This window comes from Bufo bufo, chromosome 5 (assembly GCF_905171765.1).
Source record: "Bufo bufo chromosome 5, aBufBuf1.1, whole genome shotgun sequence".
NCBI lineage: Eukaryota > Metazoa > Chordata > Amphibia > Anura > Bufonidae > Bufo > Bufo bufo.
Genome location: NC_053393.1, coordinates 513,889,627 through 513,913,516, shown reverse-complemented (window position 1 = coordinate 513,913,516; position 23,890 = coordinate 513,889,627). Strand labels below are relative to the sequence as shown.

At 40.6% G+C, this 23,890-nt stretch overlaps 1 protein-coding gene across 1 annotated transcript in view; it reads left to right on the top strand.

Moving 5' to 3' along the window:
• PLXDC2 (plexin domain containing 2) overlaps window positions 1-20,909 on the top strand; it is a 308,331-nt gene extending 287,422 nt beyond the window's left edge. Inside the window, exons 12-13 of the mRNA XM_040434447.1 lie at window positions 13,886-14,046; window positions 19,602-20,909. Coding sequence (XP_040290381.1) covers window positions 13,886-14,046; window positions 19,602-19,718 — 278 coding nt within the window. The 3' untranslated portion in view covers window positions 19,719-20,909. The remainder of the gene's footprint in view (window positions 1-13,885; window positions 14,047-19,601) is intronic.
• The last annotated feature ends 2,981 nt before the right edge of the window (window positions 20,910-23,890 follow it).

Here is a 23,890-nt window from a genome sequence, read left to right as displayed (position 1 = left end):
TAGAAGTTGGGGATAGGTGTGATCACATTTACATTGCCTGGCCCTGTCAATCAAAGTAGAGAGGGCACAGCAGTTATAGAAAGAGCTGAGCCTCTAGGAGTAGCGGCAACGTCCTCATTGTTCTTAGAGGCTCATTTGCATATATTAAAACTTAATTTTTCTCAGCAATGCGGGCACATATGAACATGTGACCAACACAGATGCCTTCAGCTGCCAAGCACACATACAACAAGTCAGACAGTTTTATTGGTACAAATCTGCTGACAGATGCCCCTTAGGGACTATTAAGGCCTGGTCATTAAAGCTTTAAAGGGGTTGTCACATCATGGACAATTGGGACATATTGCTAGGATATGCCCCCATTGTCTTATAGGTGTGGGTCTCACCTCTGGGACCCGCACCTATATCGAGAACGGAGCCCCGCAAGGGAAGGAGGGTGCACTGTGCATGCGCAGCTGCCCTCCATTCATTTTCTATGGGGCCGACGAAAATGGCCAAGCACATGCGCGGTACGCTCCCATTCACTTCTATGGGGAGCCGGCTTGGTGGTGGCCAGACCGGAGTCCTCCAGCCACCACCTTCAGGGGCTCCATTCTTGATATAGGTGCGGGTCCCAGCGGAGGGACCCACACCTAAAAGACATTGGGGGCATATCCCAGCGATATGCCCCCATTGTCCATGATGAGACGACCCCTTTAAGTCACTAGACATATTTAACTTGCCCAGATGCTACTTTTTGCTTGCATTATGCAGAAGATCCATATGCACGTTAATGTCTAGAAAAAGACAAGACATAGATAATTATTTTTTTTGACATTCCACCCAGTTGGCTAACCTTTAATTTGTAACAGCAGCTGCTGGGTAATGATTGTAATAAAGTTTTTCCCTCCAAGACGTCTCCAGGAGCCCGATGCTAGCCTCATACTTAGGAGTTGTCACTTGAGATATGTGGCATCTCTTATTTTCAAAGTTGACAGCTTTGCTTATTGTCTCCGTAAAAACAGATTGAAATCAATTTCTCTTGAGAGGTGTAACCTTGAGGTGAAAGAACCGCGTTCTGATTATGGAAATTACTACTTACTTATGGTAGTAGCTATTTTTATTATTATTTTTTATTTATTTTTTTGTTCTCTTTGCTCGTCCAGCATATTTCTGACTTCATTAACCAAATGAAGGTCACTGATAATTTGGCCATAGAAGGTCTTTGTTTGTCACCTTACAATGTATGTCCTGTCTACGTGTATCATGGCCCTGCTGTCACTTTGAAGTGATGGAACTGGCTTCCTACAAAACACAAAAAATAAAATCTCACAATGGATTAGGGTCCATTCACACGTCCGTGTTTTGCGGATCCACTGATCGGCAGATCCGCAAAACACGGACACTGGCATTGTGCGTTTCCGCATTTTGCGAACCGCACATCGCCGGCACTTAATGGAAAATGCCTAATCTTGTCCGCAATTGCGGACAAGAATAGGAAATGTTCTATTTTTTTCGGGAACGGAATTGCAGACCTGGAAGTGCGGATCCGCAATTCCGTATCCAGGCAGCACATCGTGCGGCCCCATAGAAATTAATGGGTCCATAATTCCGTTCCGCATTTTGCGGACGTGTGAATAGAGCAGATCTTCAATCCATGACATGCCAAGTCCTCATTCTTTTCTTCTTATCCTGACTGTTTTTAATATCATTACCGACTGGACCACAGAGAATTGTCTATTTGGATTACAGATAGCTGTGGAGAGTATCAGAAGACGCCGTGGTTCATGGGATTTTCTTTATTGAGTAAACAGGAGGATTTAGATTTTCTGTGCTGATTTGTGTTTTCCCCAACATTATATCAGTAGAAGATTCAAAATTCAATTTGAACCAATAATTAATAAATTTTATCATAGATTTTTTTTCTTTTTCTTTTATTTGGGGAAAACTGTGCAAAGAAAAGTTACACTATACCACTTTATTCTTTAAATATGCAAACTGACAACAAAATTTATTATTAAAATGGGTTCCTTATTTTGTGTTGGACGTTTTGATACAAAATATGTATAATTTCAAGTGAACAGGCTGATAATGGCCAATGATTTTGGTTAGCGTAGATGGTTTTATTTTTTATTTTATTTGTATTTTATTATATTTTTTTATTTTTGGCATATAATATGTCCCCAAAGAGGTCAATAAAAAACCTATTGGGGACACTGGCACTCTTTATTTTTTTTTACTTTGCACTTTTTTCATTGTAGATGAGGCCAGGGCAGCACTGCCAATTAGGCGAGGTGAGGCGATCGCCTCAGGCGGCGCGGCCCTGGTTACAAGTGGGGGGCGGCAGGGTACATGGAGATGAGCGCTTCCATTGTGGAAGCGCTCATCTCTATAGTCATCTGTATTGCCGTCCTCAGGACATCGATACAGATAGATGTGCTGCTGCGGGGCAGGGGAGGGAGAGGCCTCTCCCTTCCCTGTTTCTCTGATAGGCTGCAGGCACTAGGCCTGCAGCCTATCAGAGGCTGGTGCAGGCGGTGTGATGACGTCATCGCACTGCCTGAGCCGTACATCGTGGGACACAGGCCGGAAGAGGCCTGCATCGCATCACTGCCAGCCTGATGGAGGTAAGTATATGTGTTTATTTTTTTTATATGTTACAATACAGGAGAGGAGCTCTATGAGGACACTTCTTACTGGCACATGATTGGGGAGCATCTATGGGGGGCACTTCTTACTGGCACATTATTGGGGGGGCATCTATGGGGGCACTTTTTACTGGCACATTATTGGGTGGTACTATGGGGGCATTTCTTACTGGAACATTATTGGGGGGCAGTATGGGGGCATCTACTGAGGCCAGAAAGAAGGGGTATTTTATATGGGGGCACTATGAGGGAAGGGGGAGAGGAACACTATGGAGGCATCTATTGAGGCCACAAAGAAGGGGTATTTTATATAGGGGGATCTGAATAGGGGCATTTTATACTGGGACACATTATGGGGTCATCTACGGGGGGGGCACTGGGAAGGGGTATTTTATACTTGCAAATTATGGGGGACACTGAGGGCATCTACTGGGGAACTATATAGGGGCATTTTATACTGGTACATTATGGGGGCACTAGGAGGAAGGGGGAGAGGAGCACTATGGGGGCATTTACTGGGGGCACTATATGGGGTATTTTATACTGGCACATTATGGGGGCACTATGGGGACATTAGCTATTTTTTGTACTGTCACATTATAAGGAGAATTATTACTACTGTGGGGCATTATGGTGGACTTTATTACTACTGGGGGTCTATGGGAAAAAATTATTACTAGTATGGGCACTATGGGAGCATTATTACTTCTTGGGAACAGTGGGAACATGTTGGAGGCACTGTAGGAGCACTATTACTACCATCTGTGCTCTAGCAGAGAATTATTCCTATTGGTAGGACTTTTGGGAGCACTATTACTGTGGGGGCACTCTGGAATAGTATCAGCTCATCACAGTTATTTTTGGAGGATGTTATGTTTACACTATTAGTGTCAAGGGCACTATTTGCTGGGCGCAGTTATTTTAGGACACTGCGTTCCAATAATTATTGTGTGGCACTAGTATTTTTAGGGGGTTTATCTGTTTCTGCAGTATAATATTGGGGCACACAGCAGCATAGTATTGGGGGTGGTAGGATGATTTGTCCATAAGATGGGAGGATGATGGAAAAGTAGTAAACTAAGATTTTTTTTGTCAAACTGCAGAGACGAGAAATGGCTGAAAAATGGTGGTCTGGTCTAAAGGTCTGAAAGGAGAAGATGAGGAAAGAGAACATCTACATTAAAGGAGACATCACTGGATGTAAGAGATATGTGTGCTGTATTAGCCTGTATGTTCTGTAGTGATATACGTAATGTTAGGAGGGAAGGGGTTAGGTTGAGAATTTTTGCATCAGGCAGCAGAAAGGCTAGGTGCACCCCTAAATGAGGCGTCCAAAGGGGTCCCAGTTACAGGGGAAAACAGACACCTGTACCAGCATTGTACACAGCCACAGCTGCTTAGGGTCTGCTAAGACCCTGCAACTCTGGTCTGTCAAAGACACCTGTTGATCACATGATTGCCTGGTCAAATAGAGGAAGCAGCATAGCCACTTTCTGTGTTCACTGCATAGCGCTCTTTGATCTGGTACATTGCAGGAGCAGGAGTTTTAATCCCACGCCGTACAGAGGATAGGCCATCAGTATAAAAAATTCAGAAAACCCCTTTAGTGTATTAATTCTATCCAGATATACTGTATAACATATAATTAGTGTGGTGATTCTCAAATCGGTAGCATGTCTATGAAAAGCTAGGCGATGTGGTCTACCTGTACACACATAACCCCCACCATCCGAGACTTTATTGCTAAAAAATAAGAACATCAGCCAAGAATTACTTGATATAAGAGCAGATTCAGAATCAACCTTCTCCCTGACTTCCATCATCCTGAAACATGTTCTTTGCCTTTCGCTTTTCTATTTCAATATATTACTGCAGTAGAACTGTTTCCAGAATTATTTGGTTTGAAAATGTGATTTTCGTTGAGGCAATTGGAATAAAATAGATCCATAATGAACTTGTTTGTATCAAGCAGGGCAATTTAGATTATAGAATAAACTGTGTCCTACTCGATAACAGTATAAAAGTATTAATTCAGAATAATTTTGTATATTTTCCCAGGGATTAATGCACATGATTGATTACTATCTTTTCTGATCCACTGGGATTTATCATAACCTGTCCATGGTCTGGTCCACTATGACGTCAGGAATTTATTATGATCTATCATTATACATGCTCATCATGATGTGTTATGATACATCATGATCCTCTATCATCCATTTTTACCCATTATGAATGGCCTGTTATGATGCGTCATGATTTATTATATCATGTTATGGTTTGTCATATTTCACTGTGATCCATCTGGATGCAAGGTGATCCGCTATGTCCCATCATGATTCTATATGATCTGCAGCATCAGAGTGAAGTTCTTCGGGAACGTACTCTGAGGGCTCACCCTCAGGACATATGCACATCCACAATAAAGTCATTTTTGTTATCATTGCACATACAGGACTTCAGTAATCAGTAAGGTGTAATAGGGTAGCCTTGTTCTTAGTTCCAAGGTAAGCTTCAAATTGTCTTCTGCCAGACCTAAAGGTCCTTTTAAATGGACCAAGGTTACAAGAAAGTATCATGCATGACCCGTTCATTCCCAATAATTGCCTGATCTTCAGAGAAAGTGAGAGATGCATTTATATGCGATCACTTATCCCCATAGAGAATCATTGCTTCCAGGCAGCAAATCGCTGTTTCAGAGGGAGATGCACAGTACTTCAGAGAAACAGTGATTTTTGCTGTGGGCTGAAAATGTCGATCACTCTATGAGCAAGTGTTTGCACGTTCATTGGGTGATTTCTGGCACCTTTAAATGGGCAAATTATTAGTAACAAGAGTTTATGTAAACACTCATCATGATAATTGACCTAGTTATCAATAAGTTTAAAAGGATCTTTAGGGACTCTGTTTTATTAGGGTTCATTATCATGTCAGACCTTGGGTTCATCTGGTACTCTGGTACTCTGGTGGGCCAGTCTAACCCTGTTGATCCGTTATGATTAGTCATCACTGATTATTATCTCTCATGATCTACTATTATCTATTATCACTCGTTATGTCTGATTATAATCTGTAATGGCTATAATTAATCGCGATCTGTTATGATCTGTCATGGTTCACTATAATATGTCATGGTCCATATGCATTATTTTTCATTAGTAGTCATGAATTATTTGCTGTGATCCATCATGATTCATTTATTATGTCACTATGTCTTATGATAAATTATATTACGTTATGATAGGTTAGAATTTGTCATTACCTGTTGAGAACCATTGCACTTTTGTTATGATTTTTGATACGATCCATGATGATAAATCATGATTTGCCATCATCTGTCTGATTAATTATTAATCTGCTACGATGTTTTGATTCACTGTAATCCATTATGATGTTTTATTATAATCAAAACACAATCAACGTAAGAGATAATAATCATTCAATTAGTTCTTAGTTACACAATTCAGAGTCCTTTCCATCTGCCCCAATCAGCCATAATATGAAAACCACTTCCTGGTATTGTGCAGATCACCAAAACAACCTTGACCCATCGAGGCATGGACTTTACAAAACCTTAGAAGGTGTCTGTCGTATCTGGGATCGGGTCTTTAGAGCAGATCCCTTAATGGGAATCTTTTCACAGTTTTGACTATGCTAAACTACTGACAGATCTGGAGAATGGAGCAGAGTGATGCCAAGGGGTGCTGACCACCGGAGCATCAGAGTGGGAGATGGCGTAAACAATCTGGCGGTTGAACCCACCGGGAGCAGAGGAATCCAGGTGGGCATGGACAGTCAGCATCACAATTGCAGTTAAGGAGCAGAACCTAGCTGAAAAAAAAGTTAAAATTCTCACTGCTCCTGATGATAAAATCTACATAAAAGATATGTTTGTTCTTCTCTCTAGACCCTGTCTAGTGCTTCAGCAGTTAAGCATGGTCAAAATGCCTGTAAGCGGCAAGAACTTGTTTTTCCAGCTCATCCTAGCAACAATGCCAATTCTGTTAGTACTATTAATGTGTGGACTTGCTTCCGTCCTCCTATTCATTATTCTGGACCATATAAATATTTAAGACGCTGATCAATTGAAACTGAGTAAACTATAATGACAATGGGAGTATCTTCAGTGTCTACAGGGCAGCTCTGCTGATTTATTGTAAAAAATCTTATTCATTACCCGTGTAACTAAGATGCTTATCGTGTCCAAATTGCTTTCAGAGATATTGTGTTTACAATGCTGGAGGCAATAATAAGTCTGCTAATTATGCATCTTTACGTTTTTTGGGTGATGAAGGTATTTTTATCGTATGCGTTATATGGCATTTTTAAAATATTTTGTGGTACACTAGATTTATTGGTGTGGCTTATATAATTAGTTTATAAAGCAGATGTAAGGTGTCATAGGTTTCAACCACTGCGAAAAAATATATAGTGGTCCCAAGGGAAAATTCACCCATGACTTTCAGCAACATGTTCAGATTCTCTACATGTATATCTGGAAAAGCTGGAGTGTCACGCATACAATTATGAGATTTACTGAAGATAGGAATGGCTGAATGTTGGGGACATCATTCTCCTATTTTTTTATGTTAGGGTATGCTTTGTGTTTTTTTTTCAGGTGTTTACCACAATTGGTTCTAAGCTTTGTGCATATGTTGGTGTAACTTTGTGCGCAGTGGTAAGAGTATGGCCATACGTCACGTTTCGGGATGGAGTTTTGGAAACTGAAACCAGGGGTGAATGAAAAAAGAGCAGAAGTTGTGTCTGTCCTTTATACTTTCTTTCCTGAAATGATCACTCCAGATTTTGGCTTCCAAAACTGTATCAGAAAAACCTGACTGTGTAACGGTACCCTAATAGTGCTACCATTCTAGTGCCTTGACTGTACCTCCATGTGCCTATAATTCAGAGCATGATCTCCAGTTATAGTCAGTATATGCAGCAAGTCACTGAGTAGCCGGTCTAGAGGCTGGTAGTGGCCCTGATGAGATGTGTCACGGTGACTCCCTCAGACCAATGCTTCCTGGGTTTCAGTGCAGTAAAAAGGTGATGTGAAAGGATGAGGCAGATGCAGAAGAACAACAAACGTTATTTATTACTTAATGCAAATGATGATTTATGGTGGGTTTACATGGCCTGAGGAGCAGACTCATCAGAACCCTCAACATCACAGGAGCTCTGATGTCCACAAGCTGCAAGCTCTAACTTCACAGAGTCTTACAGATTTTTATTAAAATCTGCTCAGTTCTACAACTTCCAAAAGAACCTTGCTAGATTCTACCAAGCCTACAACAGCTCCACTCACCGCTCATAGCAGATTTGCACAACACGTGCAACCCTAATAATCCACCTGCAGATTATTATTTTCCTCAAATGCCTGGGTTCCCATTCGGAGTGGCAGTCCAAGCTACCCTATCTCTATGTAACACCCTATCAACGATAAGCATATTCATTTGCTCACATCCCACTGCTGCCATCAAGTGTAACTTAATGTGAATTCGAAAGATTGAAAAATGAATAAGCTTATGCAGGCTACGTGAATAAATATATTTACTAAGTGATTAAATATACAATAACACAAACAAATCACATGCAGAATAATTAAAAGTAATTAAACATCACTAGCCTAAATGGGGTGCAGACTCCGTCAATCATGCTATAACCCATGGCTGTCTACCACGTTATAACACATGACTGACACACCAGGTTTGTACAAGAGATAGGGCAAGTTATAGTTACATCCTATGTAGGATGAAGTCTTCATTGGAGTCTCCTGAGAGAATGTGTGTCACAAAGTTTAAACCTGTTATCACCTCCTCCAATGTGCAGCACGAATGTCTGAAATGGGACCTTATCAGCACGATGGGGGATGGGTACTATCTCTAACCCACTTCATTGCAAGGAAAACCTGTAATTTATTACACAGAGTATTAAACAGAATTAAAGGGGTCAGAACCAATCAGTATTTAAAAATACCCTTACAATACACACTCACAGGTAGACTGTGTATTAATGCAGTAATCAAGTATATATACTGCTTAATTACATTGATTTCCCGCCCAAAAAAATTAATTGCAACTGTGTGGAAACTGAATATACGTAAACAGACATTTGAGGCTTGATGCTCAATTTCATGTTAATACGCGCAGGTAGATTGCTGCTATACCTTTGGTATTGCTGCAGTAATCACATATATTTGCTGTGTAATTAACCACCTCAGCCCCCTTAGCTTAAACACCCTTAATGACCAGGACACTTTTTACACTTCTGACCTACACTACTTTCACCATTTATTGCTCGGTCATGCAACTTACCACCCAAATTAATCTTACCTCCTTTTCTTCTCACTAATAGAGCTTTCATTTGGTGGTATTTCATTGTTGCTGACATTTTTACTTTTTTTGTTATTAATCGAAATTTAACGATTTTTTTGCAAAAAAATGACATTTTTCACTTTCAGTTGTAAAATTTTGCAAAAAAAACGGCATCCATATATAAATTTTTCTCAAAATTTATTGTTCTACATGTCTTTGATAAAAAAAAAATGTTTGGGTAAAAAAAAATGGTTTGGGTAAAAGTTATAGCGTTTACAAACTATGGTACAAAAATGTGAATTTCCGCTTTTTGAAGCAGCTCTGACTTTCTGAGCACCTGTCATGTTTTCTGAGGTTCTACAATGGCCAGACAGTACAAACACCCCACAAATGACCCCATTTTTGAAAGTAGACACCCTAAGGTATTCGCTGATGGGCATAGTGAGTTCATAGAACTTTTTATTTTTTGTCACAAGTTAGCGGAAAATGATGATTTTTAAATTTATTTATTTTTTCTTACAAAGTCTCATATTCCACTAACTTGTGACAAAAAAGAAAAACTTCTATGAACTCACTATGCCCATCAGCGAATACCTTGGGGTGTCTTCTTTCCAAAATGGGGTCACTTGTGGGGTAGTTATACTGCCCTGGCATTCTAGGGGCCCAAATGTGTGGTAAGTAGTTTGAAATCAAAATCTGTAAAAGATGGCTGGTGAAATCCGAAAGGTGCTCTTTGGAATGTGGCCCCCTTTGCCCACCTAGGCTGCGAAAAAGTGTCACACATGTGGTATCTCCGTACTCAGGAGAAGTTGGGCAATATGTTTTGGGGTGTCATTTTACATATACCCATGCTGGGTGAGAGAAATATCTTGGTCAAATGCCAACTTTGTATAAAAAAATGGGAAAAGTTGTCTTTTGCCAAGATATTTCTCTCACCCAGCATGGGTATATGTAAAATGACACCCCAAAACACATTGCCCAACTTCTCCTGAGTACAGAGATACCACATGTGTGACACTTTTTTGCAGCCTAGGTGGGCAAAGGGGGCCACATTCCAAAGAGCACCTTTCGGATTTCACTGGCCATTTTTTACAGATTTTGATTTCAAACTACTTACCACACATTAGGGCCCCTAGAATCCCAGGGCAGTATAACTACCCCACAAGTGACCCCATTTTGGAAAGAAGACACCCCAAGGTATTCGCTGATGGGCATAGTGAGTTCATGGAAGTTTTTATTTTCTGTCACAAGTTAGTGGAATATGAGACTTTGGAAGAAAAAAAAAAAATCATCATTTTCCGCTAACTTGTGACAAAAAATAAAAAATTCTAGGAACTCGCCATGCCCCTCACAGAATACCTTGGGGTGTCTTCTTTCCAAAATGGGGTCACTTGTGGGGTAGTTATACTGCCCTGGCATTCTAGGGGCCCTAATGTGTGGTAAGTAGGTAAATGACCTGTGAAATCCGAAAGGTGCTCTTTGGAATGTGGGCCCCTTTGCCCACCTAGGCTGCAAAAAAGTGTCACACATGTGGTATCGCTGTATTCAGGAGAAGTTGGGCAATGTGTTTTGGGGTGTCTTTTTACATATACTCATGCTGGGTGAGAGAAATATCTCGGCAAAAGACAACTTTTCCCATTTTTTATAGAAAGTTGGCATTTGACCAAGATATTTATCTCACCCAGCATGGGTATATGTAAAATGACACCCCAAAACACATTGACCAACTTCTCCTGAGTACGGCGATACCAGATGTGTGACACTTTTTTGCAGCCTAGATGCGCAAAGGGGCCCACATTCCTTTTATGAGGGCATTTTTAGACATTTGGATCCCAGACTTCTTCTCACGCTTTAGGGCCCCTAAAAAGCCAGGGCAGTATAAATACCCCACATGTGACCCCATTTTGGAAAGAAGACACCCCAAGGTATTCAATGAGGGGCATGGTGAGTTCATAGAATTTTTTTTTTTTGGCACAAGTTAGCGGAAATTGATTTTTTATTTTTTTTTCTCACAAAGTCTCCCTTTCCGCTAACTTGGGACAAAAATTTCAATCTTTCATGGACTCAATATGCCCCTCAACGAATACCTTGGGGTTTCTTCTTTCCGAAATGGGGTCACATGTGGGGTATTTATACTGCCCTGGCATTCTAGGGGCCCTAAAGCGTGAGATGAAGTCTGGAATATAAATTTCTAAAAAATTTTACGCATTTGGATTCCGTGAGGGGTATGGTGAGTTCATGTGAGATTTTATTTTTAACACAAGTTAGTGGAATATGAGACTTTGTAAGAAAAAAAAAAAAAATTTCTGCTAACTTGGGCCAAAAAAATGTCTGAATGGAGCCTTACAGGGGGGTGATCAATGACAGGGGGTGATCAATGACAGGGGGGTGATCAGGGAGTCTATATGGGGTGATCACCCCCCTGTCATTGATCACCCCCCTATAAGGCTCCATTTAGATGTCCGTATGTGTTTTGCGGATCCGATCCATGTATCCGTGGATCCGTAAAAAACATACGGACATCTGAATGCAGCCTTACAGGGGGGTGATCAATGACAGGGGGGTGATCAATGACAGGGGGGTGATCAATGACAGGGGGGTGATCAGGGAGTCTATATGGGGTGATCACCCCCCTGTCATTGATCACCCCCCTATAAGGCTCCATTCAGATGTCCGTATGTGCTTTGCAGATCCGATCCATGTATCCGTGGATCCTTAAAAAACATACGGACATCTGAATGCAGCCTTACAGGGGGGTGATCAATGACAGGGGGGTGATCAATGACAGGGGGGTGATCAGGGAGTCTATATGGGGTGATTACCCCCCTGTCATTGATCACCCCCTTGTAAGGCTCCATTCAGACGTCCGTATGATTTTTACGGATCCACTGATACATGGATCGGATCCGCAAAACACATATCAGTGGATCCGTAAAAATCATACGGACGTCTGAATGGAGCCTTACAAGGGGGTGATCAATGACAGGGGGGTGATCAATGACAGGGGGGTGATCAGGGAGTCTATATGGGGTGATCACCCCCCTGTAAGGCTCCATTCAGACGCCTGTATGTGTTTTGCGGATCCGATCCATGTATCAGTGGATCCGTAAAATCATACGGACATCTGAATGCAGCCTTACAGGGGGGTGATCAATGACAGGGGGGTGATCAATGACAGGGGGGTGATCAGGGAGTCTATATGGGGTGATCACCCCCCTGTCATTGATCACCCCCCTATAAGGCTCCATTCAGACGTCCGTATGTGTTTTGCAGATCCGATCCATGTATCAGTGGATCCGTAAAAATCATACGGACGTCTGAATGGAGCCTTACAAGGGGGTGATCAATGACATGGGGGTGATCAGGGAGTCTATATGGGGTGATCAGGGGTGATCAAGGGTGCTCAAGGGTGAATAAGGGGTTAATAAGTGACGGGGGGGTGTAGTGTAGTGGTGCTTGGTGCAACATATTACTGAGCTACCTGTGTCCTCTGGTGGTCGATCCAAACAAAGGGGACCACCAGAGGACCAGGTAGCAGGTATATTAGACGCTGTTATCAAAACAGCGTCTAATATACCTGTTAGGGGTTAAAAAAATCACATCTCCAGCCTGCCAGCGAACGATCGCCGCTGGCAGGCTGGAGATCCACTCGCTTACCTTCCGTTCCTGTGAGCGCGCGTGCCTGTGTGCGCGCGTTCACAGGAAATCTCGGCTCACGCGAGATGACGCGTATATGCGTCGCTGAGCGCAGGGCTGTCACCTCCGGAACGCGAATCTGCGTTAGGCGGTCCGGAGGTGGTTAAATTGAGGCCCCCCCAAAAAAAAAAAAAAAACGTAATAAATGAAAATGGATGATTAAGGCTTGACGCTCAATTTAACATTAATACACACAGGTAGATTGCAGATACACCTTGGGTATTGCTGCAGTAATCAGGTATATGTAAATGAACCCGGAAAGATTTGGGTTCGTCTGCTGTCCAAAAAATACCTCATTTCGGTCTGAACTAGTTTGCTCATTCTTACATCATTGTTGCTGTCTATACACAACTATTGGGAAAAGTCTACACTGTAATATACTTTGAAGCTGTGGCTATTTTTGCTATCTGTACTACTACTACTAATCCCATCATCAATTAACAAAAAATTTATGTAATTCATCTCCATCATTCATGCACCAGCCCCTACATCTGCCTTTCTGCCTGTACCTATGCACCTAACATCAAGGGCACCCCAACTAATACCAGGCAGAATCCTCAGAAGGGCCAGAGTGTGCCCCATGGGAAGAAAGGTTGGGATCTTCATCACGGCCACAGGGAGCATTTGGAGTTAGGAAAGCTACTGTGAACCACTACCATGCCTATGAGTGCCACTACTACCACACCCCTCCTCTCGACTCTCCCACCAGAGGTAGCTTTTTATATTTCTGATTCCTTTCAAATCCACTTCTGGCTTTGGCTAAAAAATCTTCAGGAAAATCTTCCTCAAAACCTCCTCCAAAAAAAACTTTATGTGACTTTAGACTTAGAAGCCATTCATCTAGTGTTCTGCTGCTTGTTTCATCTGCATTGGAACAGCAGTTGTTAAGACGTTCTCGTTCTTGTGAAACTCCACGAAGAATTCCTGAAACTAAATAAATTTCTATGCAAACTGTTAAAATGCATTTTATATCGCAACCGAATTATCATTATGACTGTATGCGTGTTTCAGTATAGTGTAATATCTCTGATTTGTACACTATCTGCAGAAATATTATTACCAAAAAATTTTTCCCTTGGTATCCGCTCTCATACCATAAATGTACCCATTTCTCTAACATGAATTCTTAGATTTCGTTTCGCTAGTTTATTATGCACTAGAGGCTGGGACTTATGAATATGCAATATTCCGTGAAAACAAAGTTAAATTTTTCATTCTGTCTTGTCATGTTTCCTCCTCACCTTGCAGCCTCGACAGATGACAGTGCAGCGGAGAAGCAGCGCGGGTCTTTGCACACGGGATTAATTATAGGCATACTTGTACTGGTTCTGGTGGTTGTTGCTGCCATCCTTGTAACAATTTACATGTACCATCACCCAATGTCTTCTGCTAGTCTCTTTTTCATTGAGGTAAGATTTTTTTATATGACTTTTACAGGGTTAAACTGCTATAACCTACCATATGCAAGCTTGGGGTCAACTCTAGACTATTTCCAACTTCCTCTAAAGGGAATTTGTCACCGGTTTTATCCTGCACTACCTGTAAAAGAAGCCCTTAACAAATCACTTGGTCACCTACTAGAATTGACCCAGTTGTTTTGCTAAAATCTGTATTGATCAGCTCTATCATGAATCGAGCACTGGAGTCTTCTCAATATAAAGCAAGTGAGTCCTCTTATTTATGAGCTCCTGGCTTTTCCTGCCTCCTTCTGATGATTGACATCTTTATTTCTATAGCAATCAATGGCAGGGATTGAGGAGAACAAGGAGCTCATGAATATGAGGACTCCCTAGCGCGTGCCCTGCATTAAGCAGCTCCAGATCTCAGCTCGCATTGGAACTGTTCTAAACAGATTTTAGCAAAATGGCTGGGTCAGTTCAAGTAAGTAACCCAGATACCGTTTAACTCCACCCTGCAATTTAATAAAGGGATGTTCTGGCCTTCATAGGGTAGGCCATCAATATTTGATTGGTGGAAATCCAACATCAAATATTATCAACTATATAAAAAGAAAAACCTACAGCACTCCTAGTGCAAATTAAATCTATGAACAACTGCAAAAATATCACAGCGTCATTATTTTTACACATTTACCAATACGGAGTTAAATGCAAGATGGAGGAGGAAGGTCAAACCCAAAAACAATTGTCCCCAAATCGGTGCATTTAAATATGAACATTATGGTGCTCTAAATGTCACCATGTGTCTCTGTAAGGTTCACAATAAGTTAGATCTCACATAATCTAAGTTGGTAAAGAAGATACAGCATATCAATAAGTAACAAAATATGGACCAAACTTACGCATTATTAATTGTGTGGGCTTGACCTTCACCTCAAACCCTGAAGCACATTTCACCCCACACCTTCTTCTGGGGTTTTTCTTAGAGGGGTATTTTCTAACTTCTTTACTCCACCCTGTCAACTTTTAAAGGGAGTCCAACCAATTGCTACTGCAAAGAATCCTTTTCCTCCGCCAACTATTGAAAATGAGGAGGTTGAATGGAGCAGCAGTTGAGCTGACCCAGCATGTTGGGCATGTCCTTGTTGGTTTTTCTTAGTGATCAAGCTCAATAATCTGCTGCTCCAAGTCAGGATCTTTCAGGCACCAGCTGTGACAGACCAGAATCAATTGTACAGTGTATTATAGAAAAATAGCACAAAGTTAAAAGAAAAGCAGAACAAAATGCCTGAGAGTGGAAAAACCCTTCCACGATCCAAAGTGCTGTATCGGGCTGGACATTTTATTAACCCTCATAGCATGAAAGCCTAGAAGTCAAGAGTCTCCTAATTTAAACACCTATGTGACAACTACATCTTCTTAGATGAACACAGAATCTCTATTTTTCTGTGTCAGAGCTCCATATTTTCTGCTTCCTTTCACATAGCCATTGAATGAAAATATAAAATTCTGCCTTTCTGCATCCAACGTTAGAGGGTGCACACTGTGTACAGTTTTCTAGAGTACCCACTGAATTTGGGAACCTGTCAACTCCATTTTGCAGTCCTTTCTGAGTTGTGACAGACACACTGATGTCCAAGGACAGGCACAGCTACAAATGAGCCTCTAAGCTCTACGCTAAAGCTTAAAAATTTATACAGAGTCCTTTACAAACAGATATACACCACTTTTGTGATGTATATCTGGCGCAGATTCATGTTGCGTCAAAATCGGTGACTTTTACCCCACTCACGTCAGGTCCATGGCGTAGGGGGGGGCCGGCAGGCACATCTCATTCATCATTTTCTACGCCTGATTTACATGTAGAAAATGGTCTAAATGTAAGACAGCAAGGAAGTTGTCTTACATTTAGAATCGGCGGTTGATACGCTGAAGTTATGTAGAGGCCGGCGCCTCTACATAACATCGGCGATCCACAGGCACTTATTAAGACTGGTGTCTAAAATGCCTGTCTTAATAAATGTGCCCCATAGTAGGGACAAGAGACATGAGGTTTACACATTACATTACATAGCCCAACTGTTTCCTGACCTATAGTATATTGTCAGAGGAAGCAAGGAATAGTCGCGTGTTGCTTCCCCCTCCGTATGGCATTCAATAAGGTTGCTTGCCTATTCCAAGCATAACTGTCTTTGTCTTTGAGTTGACATGGTTGAGTTGATAAGAAACCAAATGTTCAGAGTAAACAATTTAGATATTTCTTACTCGTATGCACCTCCTTAACCTTTCTAGGGGCCATCATTTTATCCATATTACTCTAGGTACTTCCATGTTCTGCATGCCAGGTCCCTTTGATAAATACATCCATGATACCCTCACATAAAACCTGTTTGTCTTGATCTCAAATGATATACGAGTCTTCTATGTGCTTTCTAAATTGTTAATCCGGTAAACATATATTCCTACGCTGGCTTCTCAGATGGCACAATATATTGAGACATGTTTCTTTCATGAACATGAGATGATTCAGATCTGTCTTTTGCTGGATAAAGGTTTTCTACCTGACTTTACAATGACTTATTAAATATCTGTCAGATCTTAGAAAGAAGGATGACCTTGTGCAGAATGCTGATCATGCTGTACTCCCGAGACCTCGAGCGGTGTCTTACGATTTGCCAGATAATCCTCTTTTTACTGTATCTTTAGACTCACAAGTACTAAATCTACAGTATTTTACTGAAAGAGAGCCCGTTACCTCTGACATAAGGGATTTGCATAATACCTTGTTTAAGAGAGCAGAATGCTTTATGAGTAAAAAAAAATGGAAATATATATTGATTTGCATTTGAAGTCACAATTTATTTTTGACGTGTGCTTGTTTCCTCTCTTATTTATTTCACATATTGTTCTCTACCGAATCCCCACAAGATCCATCCTCCTATCTTATCCTATAATGGCTCCATTGCTTGAATTTACACTCTTATTTTATGATGGGAACTCCTGAATTTTGTTCCATCCTAGGGGGATCCCTAATAAAGTGAAAAAGACGATTCCGGCACTTACTGTTCTTCCCATAAAATCTTCCTCTTTATTGAATCACATAATATGCGGAACAGTATCACAAACAAGCAGTTGTTTACGCGTTTCGGAGACCTTCTCCTTAGTCGTAACAATGTGGTCTGTTTAGAGACATTTAAAGACCCATGTACCCTCCCCCAACTAGTGGGTGGTGGTAACATGATGTCATGAATCAATCAACCCAGAGACTCACACCTGGAATATCATTCTCAGTAGACATTAGTTAAAATGGCCCCACATGATGCTCTTCACGCAACCCTGCGCTTAGACTATGCACGTCACAGCTGGAGGCTTTCGCAGATCAAGAGCAAGCACAAGCGCAGGGTGTGAGGAGACGCATCGTATGACTAGGGCTGTACAAAATATCAAATACAAATAAAATGTAAACCTGTAGAAGACTCTACATGCGAAAATGGATAAAGATGGATTACATATGGCCGCAATCTTCACATTGTTGTAATATAAATAGACGTGTTGGAATAAACCATGATAGACGTACATAGTATAGCATATGGTATGATAAATAACATATGATATGATACATAACAAATAACAGATGACATCTAAAGGCAACTGGAAGGTTAAATACTAGCTACCAATATAAGAGGTTATTGATAAATGTACATCAATTCTTTCTTTTGGCTGAGACCTGTTGGCACCCTTGTGTTTAACAGGAAAATCCAGAAGGCCTCTCTCAAAAGTATTTTCTTTTGGTGGTCCCCTCCCCTAGCTGGTACCATTACTTTCTCAATTGCAAATGCACGGAGGGATCCCATGTTGCGGCAAATGCACGGGGGATCCCTACTCTTAGTATTACCTCAGTGAACTATGGGAAAAGTAAAACATTAAAATGCTATATTTTCTGCACATGCTCTTGTCACGGCTACCTTCTTCAGAACCCATGAGCAGGCTTCATAGGAAAGTGTCTTCATGCAAATGCACACAGGAGATAACAATTCAAGAGCTGATAAAACTCTATTTAAACCTTTATTATTAGGCAGGATTCAATCTTATATTGTGTATTCAGGAATATGGTCAGCAAATCATCAATATATTATATGTTGAGATTCAACCCCTCCCCCCTATAAAATTGTGATCTAAAGGACTGGTAGGCAGACTAGTAGACTTCTTACAGGTCTTTGGAGACTCCCAGGAAAAACATGTGTGGGTGCACCTATCTTATTTTTAGAATAAAGAGGAGAAATAATAGCACAAAAAAATCTAAGTCACATATGAAAGATGAAAATTATTCAGTTACAAAAATAATACAATCAGAATAATAGCTATTAAAATGTCAAAACTATGCACAAAAAAGTGTAAAGTGTAATGTCCAAGAAGAATACTGAAATCCTCTATGTATAGTGGAGGTCCTGGGGAGTATGCACCTTTGTCTTCTCTATATTTAAATAAGCACTCGGGGGGAGGGAGGGATATATATCATATGGGCTGTTTGTAACGGTCATCTAATATATAAGATCTGCTATTCATTTTCATATTAGTGGAATTCTTCTTTACTTATCAGCTCTGTTCTTTTGCCATAGCGTGTTACCCTCACCCTGAATTTTTGCATCATACAGTGTCTTCAGTATGGACCTGAATTCAGTCTATCTGTCCAAGCCTATAAATCTCATAGGCTTCCACAGAGAAATTGACTTCCATTCCATAACAAAGGCTGTCAATCATTCAAATAAATCAGACATGATAAAACCAAAAGAGTGGAGCTGGTCATTCAGGAAATAAGCCACCAGTAAGAAAATTAACTGCAAATCTATTTATCAGATCTCTATTATAAACAGAGTATTTCTTTAGCCTTTATCTATCAGTAAGTCTTACTCTTTATAGGCAGAATACATATAAGACAGTTGAACATACCTATACAGAACACGTTAGCTGTTTTACTGTGAATTCTGAGATTCTGAAATAAATTAGGCTTGACAAGGCTTAGGTGCATAAAAAGTTTGCTAAAGTTCGATAAAATAGATAAAAAATATATACAAAATATAATATACAGAGTAAAGTAAGTAGCAGTCACCTAGGCCATGAACAAATGAGCGAGTTACCCCTCGACCAAATCCCAACATGGCATGTGGCAAACACCCATATAATACAAAGAAAGGTGGTAATCACAAAACACGTCTTACACTGATTGTGTCCTCTTTGTTACATGGCTAGATGCTTTCTAACTTCTTAGTCCTTCTTAACCTCTCCTAGAGGTCTTCAGTGTGCGTGAACATATACTTCATACTTTAGAAATGCAACCTGGCACTACTAACCAACTAATTACAAGGAATTAAAGGGAAAGAACCACTCAAAATAAACCTTGATACACACTGCCTGATCCTAGAAGACACATAGGTAATAAAAAATATATACTGTCCCCTACAGTCATGATGGCTTAGTTGAGGGTACATGGTTCCTATCAAAAGCTATACTGATAAGGTAACTAGTGCTGTTACTGTATCTCCTAATTTGCCATTTCTTTACAGAGACGCCCAAGCCGGTGGCCAGCAATGAAGTTTAGGAGAGGATCAGGGCATCCTGCATATGCTGAAGTAGAACCTGTTGGAGAAAAAGAAGGCTTCATTGTATCAGAGCAATGCTGAGTTTATCGAACAATGCACCAGTACTGGTTTCTGGTGGAAGGACGTTGAATTTTTGCATATATTTTTCAGGAAAAATAATGCTGTGAGCTACCTATCCAGAGACAGAAAGAGTATTTCTCATGATCTTCGATCTAAAAGAAAAATTCTTTTACTCTGAAGTTCAAATGCTACTCATGGTAGTCTTCCTATTGTGGAATTAAGTAGTACGTCCTGGGCAACCTAGCTGGACAACAGTAGTGAATGGACAAGGACTCTTCTACTGGCTTCAGAAGATACTTTCAATAAGAGATCTCTATGGAAAACGTTTGTAAATCTTACTTGGGCAGGTGCTTGTTCAGCTCTAGCAAATGCTATTGAGCAGGCAAAAGCAACATGTTAGCATTGAGGTTTGAGGTGTTCTCGTGCCTCTGGATAAGTGAACCTTTTTACAGACAGTACACATAGACATCAGTGACCCAGATACATGGCCATGACGCAAAAAGTGGTTTATTGCTGTCTACTTAGTATTGTGCTTTATATAAATACTCCAAATGTGGCCAAAGTGATATTCAGTTTTCATTTATTTATATCCAAAAATAAGTACCGGCCTGCGATTACAGTGGTCATTAAAATTCAAGGTGCATTTTTGAATGAGTGTGGGGTTGCAGACAATGGGTAACATTTACAAAGGTTCAAATAATTAGGGGGAAATTAATCATCATAAGTGTATTTAAAGTTATTTTTAAGAATGGAGTTGCTATGCTAACCTGCACCAAATTTATGAACATGGGGCATGTTTTCTTTATAAATTAATTTCAAGTGCAATATTGTTGCACCAGTTTCAGTGAAAGTACATCTGGGGGCTACCTGGCATTGAGTTGCAACTGGCTGCAACTTTATTTGCAATATTTTAAAAGTTGCACTTCATAAATGTGACTAAAAGGGTATGTATACCTATGGGGGACATTTTTTATGATTGCTTTTTACTCATTTTGGGCTATAAATTATTTTTACAGTTGGTCTTTATTAAAAATGTTGAGCCCCTGTCTCTGTGCAGGCTTGAGATTCTCTAGTGGCATGTTCTGAGTTTTTACTTTATCTCTGGCCTCCTAAACACTCATCATAGCTCTATTCTTATCTTAGTGATAAGAATGTGGCTTAAAAAACTGTTTATAACCTTTTAGTAATTTATAGATAAGGTTTATTAGATGACCGGCACAAAGTGAAAGTGAACGTACGATACACACAGCCAAACAGTTAACCCTTTGTGACAGAAGGTCTTAATATTTTTAATAAAGACCAATTGAAGAAAAAATTTCACTTCTGAAAAGGTGCAAAGGCGCAGCTCACCAAAAGCTACATCACCTGTGATATTTTTAACACCAAAAACAAATACAGCAGAAATGATAAATGCCTCCCTTAGGCTACCGGCACACTGGTGCAGGTTTACAAACAGAAAATCTGGATTGATTTCCGTGCGTATTTCAGTGTGTTTCCGTGTGTGTTACTTACTGCTGATTTGATACGGTTTTGGTGCAGATCTCACCTTTTGCATTGAAAATCTGCACAAAGGATTGATATACTTTGGATTTTAAAATCCACTTGCAATAAAAAAGAAACATGTACATGAGATTTATGTGATCTCATACAATTTGCGGAATTTTTTCTGTGCAGATTTTCACGCTTAATCCGCAACGTGTGCAGGCAGCCTTAGTATCAGCCATTGGCTGCATGGTGACCTTTTGGGTAAGGTGTTATCCATGGTTCTGAAAAAGATTCTCTGGCTAGAGAAGGGATGGAAATTGCTGCATTGCAGATGACATGGGTTAAATAAGGCAAAATAATTGATGTCATATTAGAATGCTCTCCTTGGGAAGAAGAAAATTGGTTGCTTGCACACGTATTCATCCCAGCAAGCTTCTATCTATCTAGATACAGCCAAACAGCTCTCTAGTACTTTATATTATCTGAACGCGATGGGCCAGAATTTGGCCTATTGTTTTCTTACAAAAGCTCCATAAATTGTTCACGATGCATGCTGTGTAGTAGAAACTGTTCCCCAGAAACAATAAAAATACATTTAGAAGTACCGTATATTGAGTATACACTTTTACTGCAGTCATTTTCTGAAATATAAAATCAACTCAGCTGGCCTTTGCAAATGTTGCCCAAAGTCTTCTCAGGAACATTTCTAGAAATGCTATGTCTTCAACAGATCAACTTATAATAATAAACATGGTGTAAACATACAGAAGCCTGCGTTGTCTATTCGCCATGGTGTTACAGACTGCACCGAGGTACCATCTGTTTGCAAGGGTTTGTATGAGTGTCATATAGGCTTATTTATCATGAATTCATGGAAGGACAGCGAGAGAGCATAAAATGTTACTGTTCATATGACACCCACCAATTAAATACGCCGGGTAGTAATAAAGTGAAAGGAGCCCTAACACATTTTACAAAATTCGATACCCAAACAATAGAACTACGGCTCCAATTATAAGTACAAAAATTCTCTTTATTAAATAAACACAATCACATTGTCATAAAAACAGCAGTAAACAGGTATGTTGTAGTGAGGAAAGACCCGAGGAGGACCGGGGGATCGACACACATGGGCTCACATAAGTTAGTAAAGAGACGCTCCTTACTAACTTATGTGAGCCCATGTGTGTCGATCCCCCGGTCCTCCTCGGGTCTTTCCTCAGTACAGCATACCTGTTTACTGCTGTTTTTATGACAATGTGATTGTGTTTATTTAATAAATAGAATTTTTGTACTTATAATTGGAGCCGTAGTTCTATTGTTTGGGTATCTGTTACTGTTCATAACTGAATGGGTCAATGGCCGATATTGTGCATGAAGCAGAATATACTGTGAAATAGCATTTTTTTCATCTTAGGCTACTTTCACACTTGCGTTGTTAATTCCGGTATTGAGATCCGGCAGATGATCTCAATACCGGAATTGAACGGATCAATTTGCATCCGTCTCGTTAGGATGCAGTTGTGTGAAATCAAAATGGAAAAAAACTGATCCGTCACTAAATACATTGAAAGTCAATGGGTGACTGATTCGGTATTTTAGGCTCCTAAAAAAAACAACACATCTGTCACCATTGACTTACATTGTTTTCAGTGCCGGATCCGTTTGTTTTCTGTTTTATGACCGGACACAAAACCGCAGCTTGCAGCGGTTTTGTTTCCGGTCAAAAAACGCAATGCATAACGACCAAACGGAAATGATTTTTCCTGGTATTGAGATCCTCTGTCAGATCTCAATACTGGAAAAAAACAACGCAAGTGTGAAAGTAGCCTTAGGCTAGCTCCACACTAGCAGTAGACGTCTCCGGCAGGCTGTTCCAGCAGGGAGCAGCCTGCCGGAGATGTCTAGTAATTGGCTGCAGTGGTTGTGTGTAGTATACGAGATGCATTCGCTGCAGCAAAGGTTATGAAATCATGCTTGCAGCAGTGGGGAGAATCAGAGTCAGGGTATTGACGGTCCCTGCCTTTTTCTATTTTTTTAACTCGTACAACACCTTTAAGCTAGTGCTGGTTGAAATCTATGAAGATGGAGGAGAAGAGTGTTGCTGCAAGAGAGAGGAGACACACACACACAAAGACACTAGTGCTGGCAATAGTAAGTGTTTTAATACCCCAATGCTGGATTCACAGCTACACTGCTCATTAGTGCTGTATAGTGTCCCCCATGCTTATGAGTATGAGATAGGGAAGCAGGGTCTTGTTTTACGGCAAAAAAAAGAGCACAGGTAAAACTAAATGTATCATTTCCAAAGCGGCTAGACAATTTGAAATCTACATATGAAGCCTGGGGCCCACTGACAAAACCCATGAATTCGTTGTGGCACTATTTAATGAGGTTTCTGGAGGTTTCTTCAGAGAGACCTAGCCTATTAGAAATAATGACCGGCATCCTTGTTCGCCGGGATGCCGGTCTTAACCTGGGTGACGTATGACGTCATCACGCAGGCCTGCATGATGATGTAATCTCGCGCCGCACGAGATTTCGGCCGAGATCTTCAAACAAGATGGAGGCTGGCGGCCCGTCGCGAACAAATAGAGGAGATAAGTGTGATTTTTTTAGTTTTTTTATACTATTTTAGGTTAAATCGATTTGCAGACACAAAGCATGAGGAAATTCGGCTTCTAGGCGAATCGAATTTATCCTGAAAT